The 15,965-nt window shown below is 42.9% G+C and overlaps 1 protein-coding gene across 1 annotated transcript in view; it reads right to left on the reverse strand.

Moving 5' to 3' along the window:
* The window catches only part of ABTB2 (ankyrin repeat and BTB domain containing 2), a 194,234-nt gene that overhangs the window by 17,384 nt on the left and 160,885 nt on the right, over positions 1–15,965 (reverse strand). The window contains exons 4-7 of the mRNA XM_073347923.1: positions 10,720–10,872; positions 5,984–6,149; positions 2,292–2,381; positions 1,740–1,841 (exon numbers count right to left, since the gene is read on the reverse strand). Coding sequence (XP_073204024.1) covers positions 1,740–1,841; positions 2,292–2,381; positions 5,984–6,149; positions 10,720–10,872 — 511 coding nt within the window. The remainder of the gene's footprint in view (positions 1–1,739; positions 1,842–2,291; positions 2,382–5,983; positions 6,150–10,719; positions 10,873–15,965) is intronic.

Raw genomic sequence — 15,965 nt, forward strand, 5'->3', positions numbered from 1 at the left:
AGAGGGCAGCTAGTTGGGATTCTTTCCTCTGGGAAAACCACTGCTCCTCTACTGGACAGAGTCACAATCATCCAGCAATCATCCACAATCATCCAGAGTCACAATCATCCATGGCATAAACCTTACACTGCTGGTAGTTGATGGAGTTAATCTCCTTTTAATTCACATGGCAAGAACCTGTGCTTTTGGAGCAGGAGGATCTGGGTTCTATTCATGCTGCTGGTATGGCATGCATTTCTGAGCAGCCATAGTATGCAGCACAATGACAATCATGGAGCCCTAGGTGGTCACCAATTTATTACATCCCTTGCCTCGGCACAGACTGGATGTATGATTGTGCCTGGTAATTTCACATTTACATTTTCAGCATAATATTGCTGGTGGAGGACAATGACTTTTTCTATTTACTAATTTATTTCTCCCTTGATGGAGAAGCTAGATCTGGCAAATCCAGTCATGGATATCAAGAAAGAGGCAATTCCACTGGGCTTCACTACATTCAGAGAAAGCGGAGATAGGACTCTTTCAGTGATGATCATTGTAGGGAAGGTTTTGACATTAGATTTAGAAGTTTAAATACTTAAAACATCTAAGTGAATAAACACTTGCTGCAGGCAACATAATACGGCCCAGAGGAGCAGAAGGCTAAGTTCAGTCCAAGGAGCCTTGTTGATGTATTTCTCAGCACTGTCTCCTGAGAGTATCACATGTATTATCTCACATGTAAATTAAAATTGTACAACCTTTGAAATGCAAAGAGTGCACTGGCAACTTGCCAAGGACATGAAGGATGAATCTAATTTGCATTTATATTTGCATACATTTGTAAAACCAAATATTAAAAAACCCCACATTAGCTTATAGTTGTGTCTTCCTTGAGAGCTGAATAGAAATTGCTTATTGCCTCACCAGCAGCTGAAAACCTCCTGTGGATCAGTTTTGACTCACTCTGAAGTTAGAGAGAGAGAGTGGGTACCTTGGAGGGCTCCACAAGGCACCCCGGCATCCAATTCTGCATGCTCTCTGTGTGAATTCAGCAGAAAGACTGGCGATGAGCATGCACAGAGCTTGCAGGAAGGGAATCCAAATGTACCGAGTGAGCAAAGGAGTGGCTGGATGTAGCAGCACTCCCACTGATGATACATTCAGAACCCCTTGTAGGAGAGTCAGAGCTTTCAGGGCTGGAGCATGCAAAGGGAGCATAGGGTGCTCTTCTCTCAGGAGCGGGCTTCTAAGCAGGAATGGACAGGCAACTCAATTTTTGCACCTATAAAAAGTATCCAGGCCATAGCTAATACTTTCAAGAAACATGCTGACCAAGCACTCTGCCCATACTTGGGCACACTCCCCTGAAAGCACCAGTTCACCAGACACCATTGTTAGTGGCTGATCCACATTGTTTTGAGGCCAGAAAAACTTAAGACATTAATATACAAATAGTAATTAGAAAAAAGAATAAGAATTTGTAGAATGTTTCATTGTCAAAGCCTTTCCAGAGCTTAACGAATCAACCCCCACCAACACTGTAAGGCATGTCACATTCCCCTCATTTTACAGGTACATGGATAATCAGTGATTTTAAAAAGACCAAAGCAACAAAGGGAACCCAGTTCTGAGCTTGGTTTAAAAGCTAGGAGGTCCTGGCTCCCTGCCCTGTGCTCAGAGAAATAGATCACCCCTCATTCTCTATGTATATTTTAAGGATTCATCACAACTGTGTCTCCCTCCCCTTTGCTTACCTGAACTACAGAAATGTGTCCATGTAGCACAGCAAAGGTGAGTGCAGTCCAGTGCCGGCTGTCGGGATGGACTGAGGGATATCGGGGATTGCTGCCAGGAACCTGGGAACATGAAAAGCTCAGTTATTGACCATAGCAGTCTCTGTCTCTCTCCCATCTTCTTCAGACTCTACTGTAACTGGCATTTCCCTGGGGAATAACAATCCCTGGTAGTGACAGACTGACACCATTCAGCGAGTGCTGCCTGGGCTGATCATTGTGTTCTCTCGTCTGGGCTTCTCTAATGTGCCTATTGATTTCCCTTAGTGGCAGCTCTTTCCAAAAGGAGACCTTTTTTGCTCCCTATGTCAATCATTATTTCAGCCACTGCGCACTCCAAGGGGCTTTGGGCTTTATTTCTCCCAAAACCTTGAAACAATGAGCTCTGAAAGTAAGTCTGGTGCACAAACTCCACAAGCTGGAGCTTTTGGTTGCCGGGAGCGATTTCATAACCGATCCTGCTTATTTACAAATCAAAGATGAGCAGGTTTTCTGGTTTTGGCCCTTACTTACTGGTATGTCCAAATTTGCTCCAGCATCAATCAGCATCTGGACCATGGCTTCATCTCCAGCAGCACAGGCATACATTAGCGGGGTCACGCCCTTCAGGAAGAAAAGTCAGCAACAGTTAGCCTGTATCTACAGGCCTCACAGCAGAGAGTCCATCGGCCAAAGGGGCTGATGGAACTGGGTCTGCAATATAGGTGTGTGTGTGTGTATATTTATAATATATATATAAATAATGTGCAGTGTGTGATGTACATACAATGTGTGCGTGTGTGCACAGGGGATGTATATGCATTTGTGATTTCTGTGTGCTGCGGGGGAAATCAAGACATTAAAATAGGAATGTGATATGTCCTACATTGAATAAATAGCAGATGAGCTAGCAGTCATTTTAAATGGGTTATTTAAAATCCTAAACTTTGCACTGAGCCATGTTTTTAGAGGCAGCCCCTTTCCTAAGGCTGCAGGAAAGGAATAGAGCTCCTTGCATCCTCCTTGGCCAGGGGAACTTAAGCAGAAACAAACACAGAGAAGTTTACTTGGCAAATACGATCTCCATTGGCAAAACAATATTTGTTAAAGTATTTCAGCACTGACAGAACATTTCTACCCATAAAATCTCTCTCTCTTGCTTTCTCTCTGTTTAAACAATGACCAGCCAGAGATTACTCATGAGCTAGACTGGCCATATTTACAAACAAATCACTCCAGAAATAGCCAAGCCAAGTAAATGGCCAAAATGCTTTCATGATGAAATAGACTGAAGCTCACGTCTCAGGTTCTTTCACTTTTCATTATCTGGGTTTTTTAATTTTTTTTTATTTGATTGAATTTTTCACAAAGGGGCATGTCTGCACTAATCAAACAATAATCTAGCCTCATTCTTACAAAGGGGCCTGAATCAAACCCTGGATCCAAATGCCAGGTGTGGAGTTTGGATCCCACACATGCTGCTCAAGCTTCTCTCTGAAAAGGCCAGAATCTGAATGCCCCCAGACCTGGGACAGTTCTGATCCGAAGCTGGAACTGCCTTCTCTGGGAATGCTTGGAGCTGGGGTTTGGCTTTGATGCAGGCACATGACAAGGGTAGGAAATTCAGCTGTAGATTCAGAGTTAGAGCTGTGGTTTAGGTTCTGGGCCATCTCTATTTGTAACTAGAGCCCTGCCAAACTCAGGGGTTCAATTCTAAGGGGTTTGTATAACTCCATCTTTCCATTTGAGTCATGGGCCTTTTGCACTCCCCTCCCCACAAGTTTTAATCTGCATTTCAGGTTCAGATAAAAACCAAGAACTCAAAAGGAAACTCACCCCAAATCTCTGAGTTTTATTTTTTCCCCACAAAACCATATGAAACCAATGAGTAGCAAATGGCATCCATTGGAAACCATAAATCAGCCCAAGACATTGCTCCAAGCTCAAACCTCAGTAACCCTACTCTGAGTATTGAGGCTACGACTAGAGCTGGGTCTGAACAAACACTTCAGACAAACACCTTCAAAATCTGAAACTGGTTCTGAATGGTGGGGCCAGCGGCTATTTCACTTCCATCTGATTGGGTGGCCCTTACCAGGAAAGTTTTGTCCAGCTCTGCTCGCCATGAGTGGGGCAGTCACACCTGCCTATAATGACTCAGAGATTCCTGCCTACTGTGTAGCATTTTAAGAATGATTTCCTTTAGCCAGGGTAAGTCTAATATGAATGTATCAGCTGGGCTGGCTAGGTATCACTCTGGTTAATGCTCCACTCTGCTGTCCAATAGACCTGGGTTCTGTTTCCAGGCCTTAAGTCAGTTTTCCATAGGCATGCTGGCTCTGGCACATCCCATTACAGAAACAGGTGCCAGCTGCAAAGTTCAGATCTGGATCCAGATCCCACATATGGTAGAGTTGACATCTAGGGTTTTGATTTAACCCCATCCTTAGTTGGTAATGCAGCAGAGAAAGCATGCTCAGACCTTGGGACTCTGAAAGAAGAGAATCGTCTTGCATTGTTTCACAGTGATACAAGTGGCTAATCACAGAACAGCAGTGTCTCCCTAGACATCCTCCTCCAAGCCTCCTTAGTCAATAAGATGCTAGGATGCTGGGCTGTAAATTTGGGAGAGGTGTCCTCTGTTGAGGACATGCAAAGTAAACACCAGTACAGCAATCCTTAACACTAATTCAATGAAATCCTCCAGTAGGATTGGCTACAATATGACATCAATCGGGTGATAATGAGACTATGATATCAACTGTTTACAAAGTTTTAAACCCCTTAGCTTGTGCTGTCAGCAAAAACCATCAAAGTGCAGAGTTTGGCTGAAAAACAACCCCCCACCCTCTGTCTGGCTGAAGGGAAAAAAATTGGCAATTGGCTCTGCGCTGTGATTTCTTTGGTGTGAGGGTAAATAAATCAGCAGGTCACTGAACAAAGTATCAGAGGCAAAAAATATCAAAGATTTGTTTTGAAAGAACAAAAGTCCTCTGGGCTTTATATCCTGAAACCACAAAAATGTGAGGGAAAAAACCCCCCAAGTGGCAGATTTTCACAAAACAAAACAGACTGGAGCCAGCTGTATTGTTTTAAAAGTGGTGCTAGTCTTCCTCCAGGCTGCCCCACAAATGTGTGCTGTTGCCCCTATGCCCACAAAGCCTATGTAAATCAGGTCATTGTGCATCTAATAACTCACCTGTGCACAACCACCTTGCATGGACAATGCTTGTTTGCACACTTACAGGCAATTTCCCCCCCTCTCCCCCACTCCAGAAGCAATAGGTGTATGTGCATTTGTGAAGGTGGGTCTATTTTAAAATATAGTCTGCAAGCCTGCAATGATGTGCAGCACTATAGATATTATACAATCATAGAAGATTAGGGTTGGAAGAGACCTCAGGAGGTCATCTACTCTAACCCCCTGCTCAAAGCAGAACCAACCCCAACTAAATCATCCCAGCCAGGGCTTTGTCAAGCTGGGCCTTAATATGTTTGTCAACCTTTCCACTCCTAATAGGTATCTTGCTGTCCCCGAATAGAAGCAGCTCCTGCTCATTGCCACAACTATTGTACTGTCATCTCAAAGTAATTTTTTAATTCAAAGTAAATTCAGTGCAAGGAAAGGTGCCCTGTACGGAAGTCCACTGTTAATCATTGGGACAGAGTCAGTATGGGCAGTTCCAGGCTATTTGGTTCATGTGCCTCAACTCAGATCTGAAGAGACCACTTCAGAAGTGAAAGGATAGAGAAGTCATCTGCCTGCTGAGCTCTTCTTGGCCTCTCTGTAGAGGGTTCCAACTGGGGCGTTAAGAGCAGCATCTAACTCAGTTCATACAGGTCACCCAAAAGCCATCAGATAGTAACACCTTTTGGTCACTCCTCATTGACCTGGCCTGAATTTCAACTGGAGAACTAGTCACTGGCAGCAAGCATGTAGGTATCTTAATTTTGCAAACATTTAGGTGCAAAACAAAATCTAGCTTTCCTATTATATATCCTGAATACTAATCTATCCTCCATTTCTGCTGAAGACATGCCATAGAGCATTCCAGGGAATGCAGCTGCTCACCAAGCGATGTAGAAACAATTCTCTTTAAGAGTTCACAGGCTAGCCCAAGCTAGAACTTGAGAAAAATACCTGAGTCATCATGCATTGATTTGCCTCTACAAAAAATATTTAATTTGCTCATGCAGGAAAACTTTCTCAGGGTCTTCTCATATACCTGATCATCCATTGTGTTAACCCCATCAGGTCCCAGTGCCTCTATAGCTTGGTTGATTAGATCAGTCCTTCCACAATTTAACATTCGGAAACCCAGGTCCTGCTGGAATTTTTCAGTAGCAGCCTTAGCATCCAGTCTTCGGAAAGAGCTAAAACAGCATTCAGGTCTGTTGAGGACAAAGGCCAAAAAGTGCAGCAATCATTTCAGGAGGGTTTGTGTTTTAAATAAGCAATTAGTTATAGTACTGCTTCTCCAGATGGCTTTATGCTCCATTATTGGGTTTTTCTATTTTGCCTGCAGAAATGTTTGTTATATAATTGTAATGCATCAAATGTATATGAAATCATATTCAGAGAAAGAGAGGGAGAAGAACTCTGTTGAAATAAAAAGTACAAATATAGTTCCATGATTAAATAATCATTATGGCTCTATGTAAGAGCCTGGCTACTATTCCCAAATAAGATTTTGCTTATCATGATCTTTTATCACCTTACTCCCACATTTTTTCATCCCTGCATTATAATGAAGATTGTCCATATCTTCTTTTGGGTGGCAGACCATTCTCAGATCCACCCCAATAAAAGCAAACTTACTCCTGGGCTATATTTATATTAGGCTCCTTTCCTTCCATTCTCATCCTCTTGACAGCTACCAAGCTATCTGCTTCTAAACAAAGATAAAGGAGTCTGGAGATTATTGTAAATCTCCAGACTTATCTTTTGAGAGACATCTGAATTCTGAGGCTAGGAGCCTCTCTTGTGCACTGAAGGAACATCACCAAGTTGTAGGCATTTCCTATCTCAACTGAACCTTGACATGGTCACCCACATTGTGTGATTTCATTTGCTGCCTTCTCCACTGGCAGCCTGTCCTGACACGGGCTCTTGCGCAAACTCCCAGCTGCTGCAGTATTTGGCTGCCAACTTCCTTTGAAAAATTAGACAACCTCAACATATTTTAACCTCTTTTGAAACTTTGCGTGGGCTGCCAGAGAAGTAATGCATTCATGGTTTTAGAAGGCTGTGCATGAAACTTACGCAGGGTCTCAAACTTATCTGGTAACTTTTCATACTCTTGTCTTTGCAGGCTGATGACAAATTGTGACCAGATGCCACAACAGACTTGTCCAGTTAGCAAAGTCCTTCACCCATCTAGTGGCTGGCCTAATTGTACGTGGGAGTCCAGCACAATACCACAGCCAAAACTCATATGAGGACTTTGGTGATCTACAAGCATGAGGTACACTAGGTGAGAGTCCAATGTGAGCCTCTATCCAGTGGAGCTAAGTAGGAAGATTGTTTTGGTTTAAGACTAGACACTATCAAGAAGTTGCCTAGGGCCACACAGAATGACTTCTTGGGCTAATACACTGCAAGCGCTTGCCCGTTTAGTTCTTACTAAGAACTTGCCTATACTAGGTGAAAAGGTGTTACAACACCCACTTGGTTGGAATACCTTGCACTTGTATTGCCTGTACAAAGCCATGCAACAGCATTTTCCAGCCATCCCTTTCATTTTACAGGTGTTGGTTTGCAGTGCCTGGGACAAGGCCTTCAGCTCAGGCCCAGCTGAGCAGGTGCCACCTACAATGGTGTTTCTCCCCATTGTGGACGGAAAACCACACTGCAGCTATGACTAGATGGGTTCAGTAGGTCCCAACTTCACCCCACAATGCAGGGACTTACACTTGAAAACCACCTCAAATCTCATGCTCCTAGCAAGTGGGACAGGTGCTTCACGGGCTATGCAAGTGTCCAGGGGCTATCCAGAGAAGTGTCAACTATGCCCAGGGCAGAACACTATCCTTCAGAAAGGAGCTAATGTCTAAGTATTTCCTAGGAAAAATTCAGTAGGAAGGTAACATTACAGTCTTGGAATTTTGTTATTGTGAGAGATTTTTCATGTATTAGATTGTCGTTATTAGGGCAGGTCAGTGAAAAGGTGTCTATGGAGGAGTGAACTGTCTGAATCATCAGGCACTAGACAAAGATGAATGCAGTAGACAGGCCAATAGCTACTGCCAGAGGTAAGGTAACAGGCGAAGGACCAATGACCACTGCTAGAGGCCACAGGTGGACAAACAGTCAATCCTGGAGGTAGGGTAAGTGATTAGATGGACAAGCAGACCACACTGCTATGATAAATGTTATTATTATGATACTAGATTCCTATGTTCCCCTGAGAACAATTAGCTTCTGTCAACTTGAAGTCTAGTGAATTTCAGTAAATGAGTTAAATGTATTTTCAGGTGCTGTGCCTGCCCTTGAGCTGCGACCTTACTCTGTTCATTTGTTTGGCTCTGCAGTCACATTGTCCTAGTTTCAAAGTAAGTGCTCTGTGCAAAACAAGGGGAAACTCATTAACCAATGCCACAGAAATAGTGAAACTGACTACACACTGACTGCTGTCAAATACACCAAGTGAGCCATCTAGAAAAATAGAGAAATACCTTTGGCTCTCATCTCTCTGGGTTACAGTGATCTTAGCTATGCTTGTAACAATAGGTGAGGCTATCTCAGATAGCTGAGTGGTTTTAAGTTGATGGTGTCCATTTAAGCAGGTAAGGTCAGGGTGAGGAGTGATGATGTTTATAGATCACTTTTTGAAATGATACACTGAGAGCATTGGATTGAAAATCTTATAGTCACTGTCTCTCAAACAAACAGGTGTGGAGAACTATTTGTCTAAGAAATCTTTATCAGAAGATAGATATATAAAGTTTTAGGACAGAGGTCATTATAACAGCAGCACTTACCCTTCTACACCGCCTTTCATCCATAAATCCCCCCCAAGTGACAGAATCCTCCTGCGAAGTGCGAATTATCATCATACTTTGTAGACGATGCAATGGAGGGACAGAGCAGTTGTGATTTGCCTATGATCACTCAGTAAGCCAGAGGTACAGCTGGGAATAGAACCCAAGAGTCCTGACTCTCTGTCACTTGCTCTAATCACTAGACACAATTGCTTCCTGTAAGTGAGAGGGTCATGTCATTGGCACTACAATAGGGACACCTCCCTCTTTTCAACACCTTTTTCACGCAGCACAGTCAATGTTCCCACCTCCAAAAACCCCATCATAGGGAATACTTAGGGCCTTTGGGATAACAGCTTAGAAAAGAAGGGTCAGAACAAACCGTTTATGAAGTTCAATTCTGACTTGTGATTTCTGCCCTCTGCTGCAAACATGATGTGCATTATTTGATGCAAAAGCTGCCTTGGTTGCAAAGAAAGATTTATGGTATGGTATATTTTGGTGAACGGCAGGAGAAAATATATGGGTGTGGGAAGGAAAAAAGCACTTGGTATTTCTTACAGATTTTTTCTTTCCCCCTGTAATCAGAACAACATGGATAGAAACCTTCATCAGACTCCTTCCAAGAGCCAGTTTTGAAACTCCCCTCTCAACAATCAGAATACAGAACTGAATTCCTGTATATTCCACATGCTGTGGCTGAATCCCTGTCCTCTTTCCTCCCCCTCACCCCATTCATTCATATGAGAGTATCTGGATTGCCTGGGTTTCTAAAGGTGGCTTTGTAGTTTATCAGTATGTACTCTCAGCCTTATTTCTACCTTAGCAAACTTTTTGTCTAGGAATTTCCCTTTAATTTATATCAATACACTTCTGAAACAGAACCTGAAAAACCCTTTCCTCTTTTTTCTACATGTAACCTAGAAATTAAGGAGCCATTTGTGTTTCATATACAATATCTCTCTATTGAATTTACAAAAACCTGTGGAGATTAAAACAGCACAGGATACCTTTGAAGTGGGAAGCCTGAGTTTTGAACAGTTCATTCAATCTAGAGGAAAGATTGAAAAAAGAACTATGAAACTAAGATTGAAAGGAGAACTACTGAAACGAGCAAGAGAGAATGCTGATAGTTTGCCCTTCTACAGTGCCATCTCAGAACCTCAGAGCCTTTTACATTGTTTATTTCAACCTTTTGTGGTAAATATTGAGGCACAGGAAAGTGAAGTAACTGCTCCTACGCCACACAGAGAATCAGGAGAAAAGCTAAGACTAGAACCCAGAAATCCTGACTAAAAACCCCTTGCTGCAACCACTAGATTCACCTCCCTTCTTCGCACAAAAGACCTACAAGTAACAGTACATTTTTTTCCTTACAATGTTAAAAATATCATTTATTATTGTTTATATGTCCACTGCAAGGTCACCATTAATTAAATGCAGCAGGATTAATTTGAGGAGGAAAAATTCACTTTGCACTAATGTGTACATTTCTAGCTGGGGTTCCACAAAGCAGTTTCACAATACCAAAATCAGTGCTAACACCAGTAAATTTAGCAGAACATAGACAATCATTGAAACACAAATGAGTACTAGCGGCCCCAGCTTACTATAAAATTATGAGTAATCCATGTGTGGAGGAAGGCTCTCTAAGTCTAACATTTTAGACTTAGGCTCTTCACCAGGGTATTTAAAGAGGCAAAGGATGATCTTGTGGTTAACACTTGGGCCTGGGAATCAGTCTACTTATATTCTTAGCCTGCCTCTGCTGCAGACTGTGTGCATGACAGAGGGCAAGTCACAATCTCTCTGTGCCCGATCTGTAAAATCAGGCTAAAACTTCCTTAGCTCACAGGAGTGCTGTGAGGCTAAATTCAGTGATGTTTATAAAGTGTTTTGAGAACATCCTCCAATGGAAGGTGATACAGAAGGACAAAGTGCTATGATTATTATAACTGACTGTAAAGATAAGCCCACATACTTCAGCTGCCGTGGTTCGCAGTCCAGTCCTGGTAAGAGCAGCCTGGCCGTCTGCCTGATATCATCGCTGTCCACAGTTAAACTGCGCCGATGCTCAGCGTAGGTGATAGCCACTCGCATCCACTCCATCAGCGGGGGCAGAAGCATGAAGGGCCTGTGCAGAGAGTGAAGAGACCCGTTACAGTCAATGCTGGTTTCTTATCTTGTATGGTGAGATAAAATGTACTCCACAGTTTCCTGGACATGAATGTTGGGAAGTGGGCCAGAAGGCTCCCTGTTTTATCACTGCATAAAACTCCCCCTGTAAAAGCAAAGTCTGCCTCTTTAGCTGAGTGCAGCTGACTGATAGTTTAACAGGTAAAAAAACTGGATTTGGGATGAGAGTTTTGACAGCTCAGCCCTGATTATCTGAACTTCAGTTTACCCCAGACGGAGTCATGTTGAGTTATGTGACAGTGTGTGAGACTGAGTGAATAAAGAATGGTGCCTCCTGGTATCTGGGCCACAGAAGGTTATGAGGCCTGCTACTGCTCCTAGCTATCAGCAGGCTCTTTTCGCTCAAGTGGTTGAGGCTTGTGGTTTTGGAGCTGAAGGGGTTGTCCTAGCTCCTCATGTGTGAGTGATTTATATAATAAATGCACCTGTTGTCTCTAGAGAGACAAGGTGGGTGAGGTAATATCTTTTACATATACAAATATAACCTCACCCACCTTGTCTCTCTAATATCCCGGGACTGACACGGATATAACAATTCTGTTGCCTCTACCACATGGGATTTGTTACAATGATCTGACCATCCGTTATGACATTGAAAATATCCTTGACTATTCAATTAACCAAACTTACTCAAGGCTCCCCCTTGACATTCGGTTAATCCATGTTTTGTGCTGTTAATATCAATGGCTCTTCTCACTCTACATTCCTTGCACACAGAGATCAGGTCTCCATTTCTACACATTTGGCCCTCTAGGTCTCAACAGAGCTGTAAGAGCTATGTGTCAGGTATGTTTTTCCACAGACAAACATCAAACATGTACTTTCAGTTTGGAGGACTTATTTTAGACTGAAGGGGAAAAGGAAAACAGATAAAGAACTAATATGTCGTCTCCATGAGAGAGTACAGTGTGTGAGAGACTCACTCTGTAACATTACTTAGATTAGAGACTAACAAATTTATTTGAGCATAGGCTTTCGTGAGCTACAGCTCACTTCATCGGATGCATTCAGTGATGCATCCGATGAAGTGAGCTGTAGCTCACGAAAACTTATGCTCAAATAAATTGGTTAGTCTCTAAGGTGCCACAAGTACTCCTTTTCTTTTTGCGAATACAGACTAACATGGCTGCTACTCTGAAACCTGTCATTACTTAGCTTGTAAACTCTTTGGGGCACAGATCATCTACTTTTGTGGTTGTACAGTGTCTAGTACAATGGCGTCCTGTTCCAGGACAAGTGCTCCTAGGTATTACAGTAACATACATAATGATAATAATGTTTGTCATCTTGGGATAACTCTCAGGGAATGTCTGAGACAGGCTAGGAGGCCTCCTTTACTTTTAAAGGTGCAGTAAGATAGAAAACAGCCCTACAGTTACACAGGCATATATAGCACAGGTAGCTGGGTACCTGATTTACAGCCTCGAATGTATCAGCGTATTCCCACACAGCTAGCCTGACAAATGATGATTTGTTTGTTTTTTCCAAAGGCACCTGCCACCCGAGTGCTAGGCTCAAAAATACCACGTATACTTCAAAACTCTATAACTAAATCCACCTCAGAGTTGATTCACAGTAGCAAAGAGTTGTTTCCCTTTTGAACATTTAAACTGGAGGGCTTAAGGGAGAGGGTGCTGCTTCTTTATAAAGTTCAAATCAGTCAAACACACACAACAGAGGAATATAAAATGACTTGGGTATTAATGAAAGTGGCTGAGACTGTGAAAGGCATTTTCAAAGTGATGCATAGGGAGATGGGGGGGGGGGGGAAAGAATTGAAAGCACAAATCCTGTTAGAAATTATTACAAATAATGGGATTTTCAAGCAGAACTCCCTGTGTAAGGCTTTGAACAGCCATGTCTTCAAGTTGGAATATCTGCACATCAAAACATGTACCATCTGCTTCCATTTTGCTACTAGAAAGGTGCATGCTAACCAGGCACCATGATTTTGTTGCATACAAAGTGCACAGTTTCCCCTCGTGCTCATTTTTCTGCTGTTCTCAGCAGAAGAGAAATGCCCACAAACTCACAGACCCATTCCATCACCTAGTCAATGCCCCCTGACTAATGCACAGATGTTCCTGACAGTACATTCCCAAGCACTTTATCCAACCTGCAGTCATTTTAAATGAGCCAAGTTATGAGGCTTCTAGTGCTTCCCTTCAGAAGATTATCTCACAGCTCAATAGGATCCCACCAGTAGGAAGGCTGTCCTGATATCCAGCTACATTTCCACAACTCACTAGGCTTCTGTCCCATTCCGGAATGTGTGGGATTCCCTCCTCTGGTGATGTGATACCAGAGTCAGTCACAAAGTCACCAGCAGACCTGGAATGTGAAGGGCTTGTGGGATAAAAAAAGTTTCCTGATCTGAGCAGAATTTTCAAAGGCTTTAAATCTCACTCCTGAGCAGGCAGTAGGTCACGTGGTGACCAAGAGGGAATGACTTCAGACTGTAAAAAAGCCCATCTAGTAAAGGGTTTGTTCTCCACTTGCTGGCTGCTCTTCTAATTTTAGTTGCTTTGCTCGTGTTTCACTTACCTACTTGGTCCATTAGACCCTAGAAACCAAGCCTGTGAGGCAGAATTATCACATGTAGCCAGTCTGTGCTCAAGAAGAATATCACTACAGCACAGAAGTCCAATGGGAATAGGGTTAAAAGGGAGCTGTCTGCATAGCTAGGAAACAATAGCAGCCTAATTTACAAAGGTTCAGAGTATCTGTAGCTCCCCTGGAAGTCAGGAGCTCAGCACCTTTGAAACTCAGACAAGCACCTAAATGTAGGAACAAACTGCCCAAACCATTGCAGTCTCTGTTGAAATGACCTTCCTGCCAGCCTTGTGCCCTCAGAAGCGTTGCTTATGTCATTGCAATAACTTTATGCCCAGCTACAGTGTTCTCTTCCCCCTTGCCCCAAACCCCAACACTCCATATTACTATGTAAGTCAGAGGGAATCGCTATCTCTTCAGGTGAGTGACCAAAGATTTCAGCTCCTGTTTATCCGTGAAAGCTTTACACGTCCATGGGACTTCTGCCCTGGGAATGGATTTCCTTTTATGCCCCCTTTTACACAATTATTTCCTTTCTTCACAGCTCATATGACCCTCCTAGGCATGCTCACAGGAGCAGCTTTGTGTTACTTTACTCCCCAAAAATCTGTCAGCAAAGATCCTTGCTGCTGTTATATGATCCAAACTCTCTGAGAGACAGACCAGTTCAGTGGGATGAAATGCCAACACTCTCCACCCCCTCACAAAATAAATGGTACTATCGCACTACCTGGCCTTTTACCCTGGGTGCCCTTTGCCTTCAGGCAAACGTTGATTATTCCACAGTTCGGAAAATATGGAAAAAAAATTGCAGAAAATTAATGGGAGATGCCTCAAGTTGAGCAATAAACTTATGTATGTGCCGTGCTCTGCACGACACATTTTCCTTAGGAGTTTTTGACATTTAGAGACATTTGGCAGCCCATAAAACAGAGTAATCCAGCTCTGGAAAAGGTTCTGACTCCCAGTGCCTGGATTACAAGGGCTCAATACAGTCCAAGAACATACTCTGTTTTCAAAGCAGAAGAAAGCTACCGTTGCTTCATTCAGTTTCTCCCAAAAAAGGGGGGGGAAGGGCGCCTTAAAAAAACCAAGTAACCTAGCATGAGAGTTAGGGAAGTGCATGATAGCGATGCACAGAATGGGCATGTCTCACATGTATATCTTGCAAAGTGTGAGATTAATATCTGACAGTGATATGTTGATGATGTTTTAACAAGAAACTCCTGCATTTCTCTTGCCCTTCAGCTTGGGATAAACTCCATGTTTCCAGGGGTGGTGACGGGGATACGTTCTTGCAGAGGGGTGAATCTACTACTCCCCCTCCCTCATTTAAACAAAAATGCTTTCTCAGACCCATAGTCAAGGAGGGAGGCAGTAACAGGACTTGTCAAAGGAAGTTACATTAAGTTCACTAGCAAAAACGGTTATAACTGTTCCTGGAAAATAGACTGTGCTCATTTGATTAGTATGGCCCACTATTCAATTAGCAAGTGAAGATCATGGAAGGGGGAAGGAGATATCCTCCCATGGGGACATGTTTAGAAACTACTTGGTATTTAGTGCCAACTTGTCTATTACAAAGGGTAAAATAGCTCTTCAGAAGTATTTTTACCCACACAACCTCTCTGCTGCTAAGTGCAATGGGATAGGCTCACCACCTGACAGGCTCACCAGGCTGAACTGGAGCTCCCAAAATGTTGCTGACTTTGAAACTCTCCTTCCAGAAGCAGCAGCCCCCTAGGGACATGCCCCCTCTATTAAACTGTTTTTACTGATGAGATTGGAAGTTTGATTGATTAAGGGAATAGTGCTGATATAAATAGACTTCTCTAAGCCATCTGACATGGTAACCACATGACATTTTGATTAAAAAAATAGAATAATATAAAATTAACATGGCACATATTAACTGGTTTAAAAGCTGGCTAACTGATAGGTTTAAAAATGTAATGGTAAAGAGGGAATCATCATCGAATGGGTGTGTCTCTAATAGGGGCTCACTGGGATCGGTTCTTGGCCCGACGCTATTTAACATTTTTATTAATGACGTGGAAGAAAACAAAATCACCATGGATAAAGTTTGCCGATGACACATAAATTTGGGGGAGTGGTAAATAATGAAGAGGCCAGGTCACTGAGCCAGAGCAACCTGAATTGCTTGGTAAGCTGGGTGCAAGCACATGTTTTAATATGGCTAAATGTAAATGTATACATATAGGGACAAAGAATGCAGGCCATACTGACAGAATGGGCACTTCCATCCTGGGAAGCAGTGACTGAAAAAGATTTGGAAGTGGTGGATAATCAGCTGTTCCAGTGCAACGCTGTAGCCAAAAGGGCTAATGCAATCCTTGGAAGCATAAACAGGGGAATCTTGAGTAGGAGTAGAGAGGTTATATTACTTCTGTATTTAGCACTAGTGCAACTGCTGCTGGAGTACCGTATCCAGTTCTGGTGTCCACAGTTCAAGAAGGA

Source organism: Lepidochelys kempii, chromosome 6 (assembly GCF_965140265.1).
Source record: "Lepidochelys kempii isolate rLepKem1 chromosome 6, rLepKem1.hap2, whole genome shotgun sequence".
Classification (NCBI taxonomy): Eukaryota; Metazoa; Chordata; order Testudines; family Cheloniidae; genus Lepidochelys; species Lepidochelys kempii.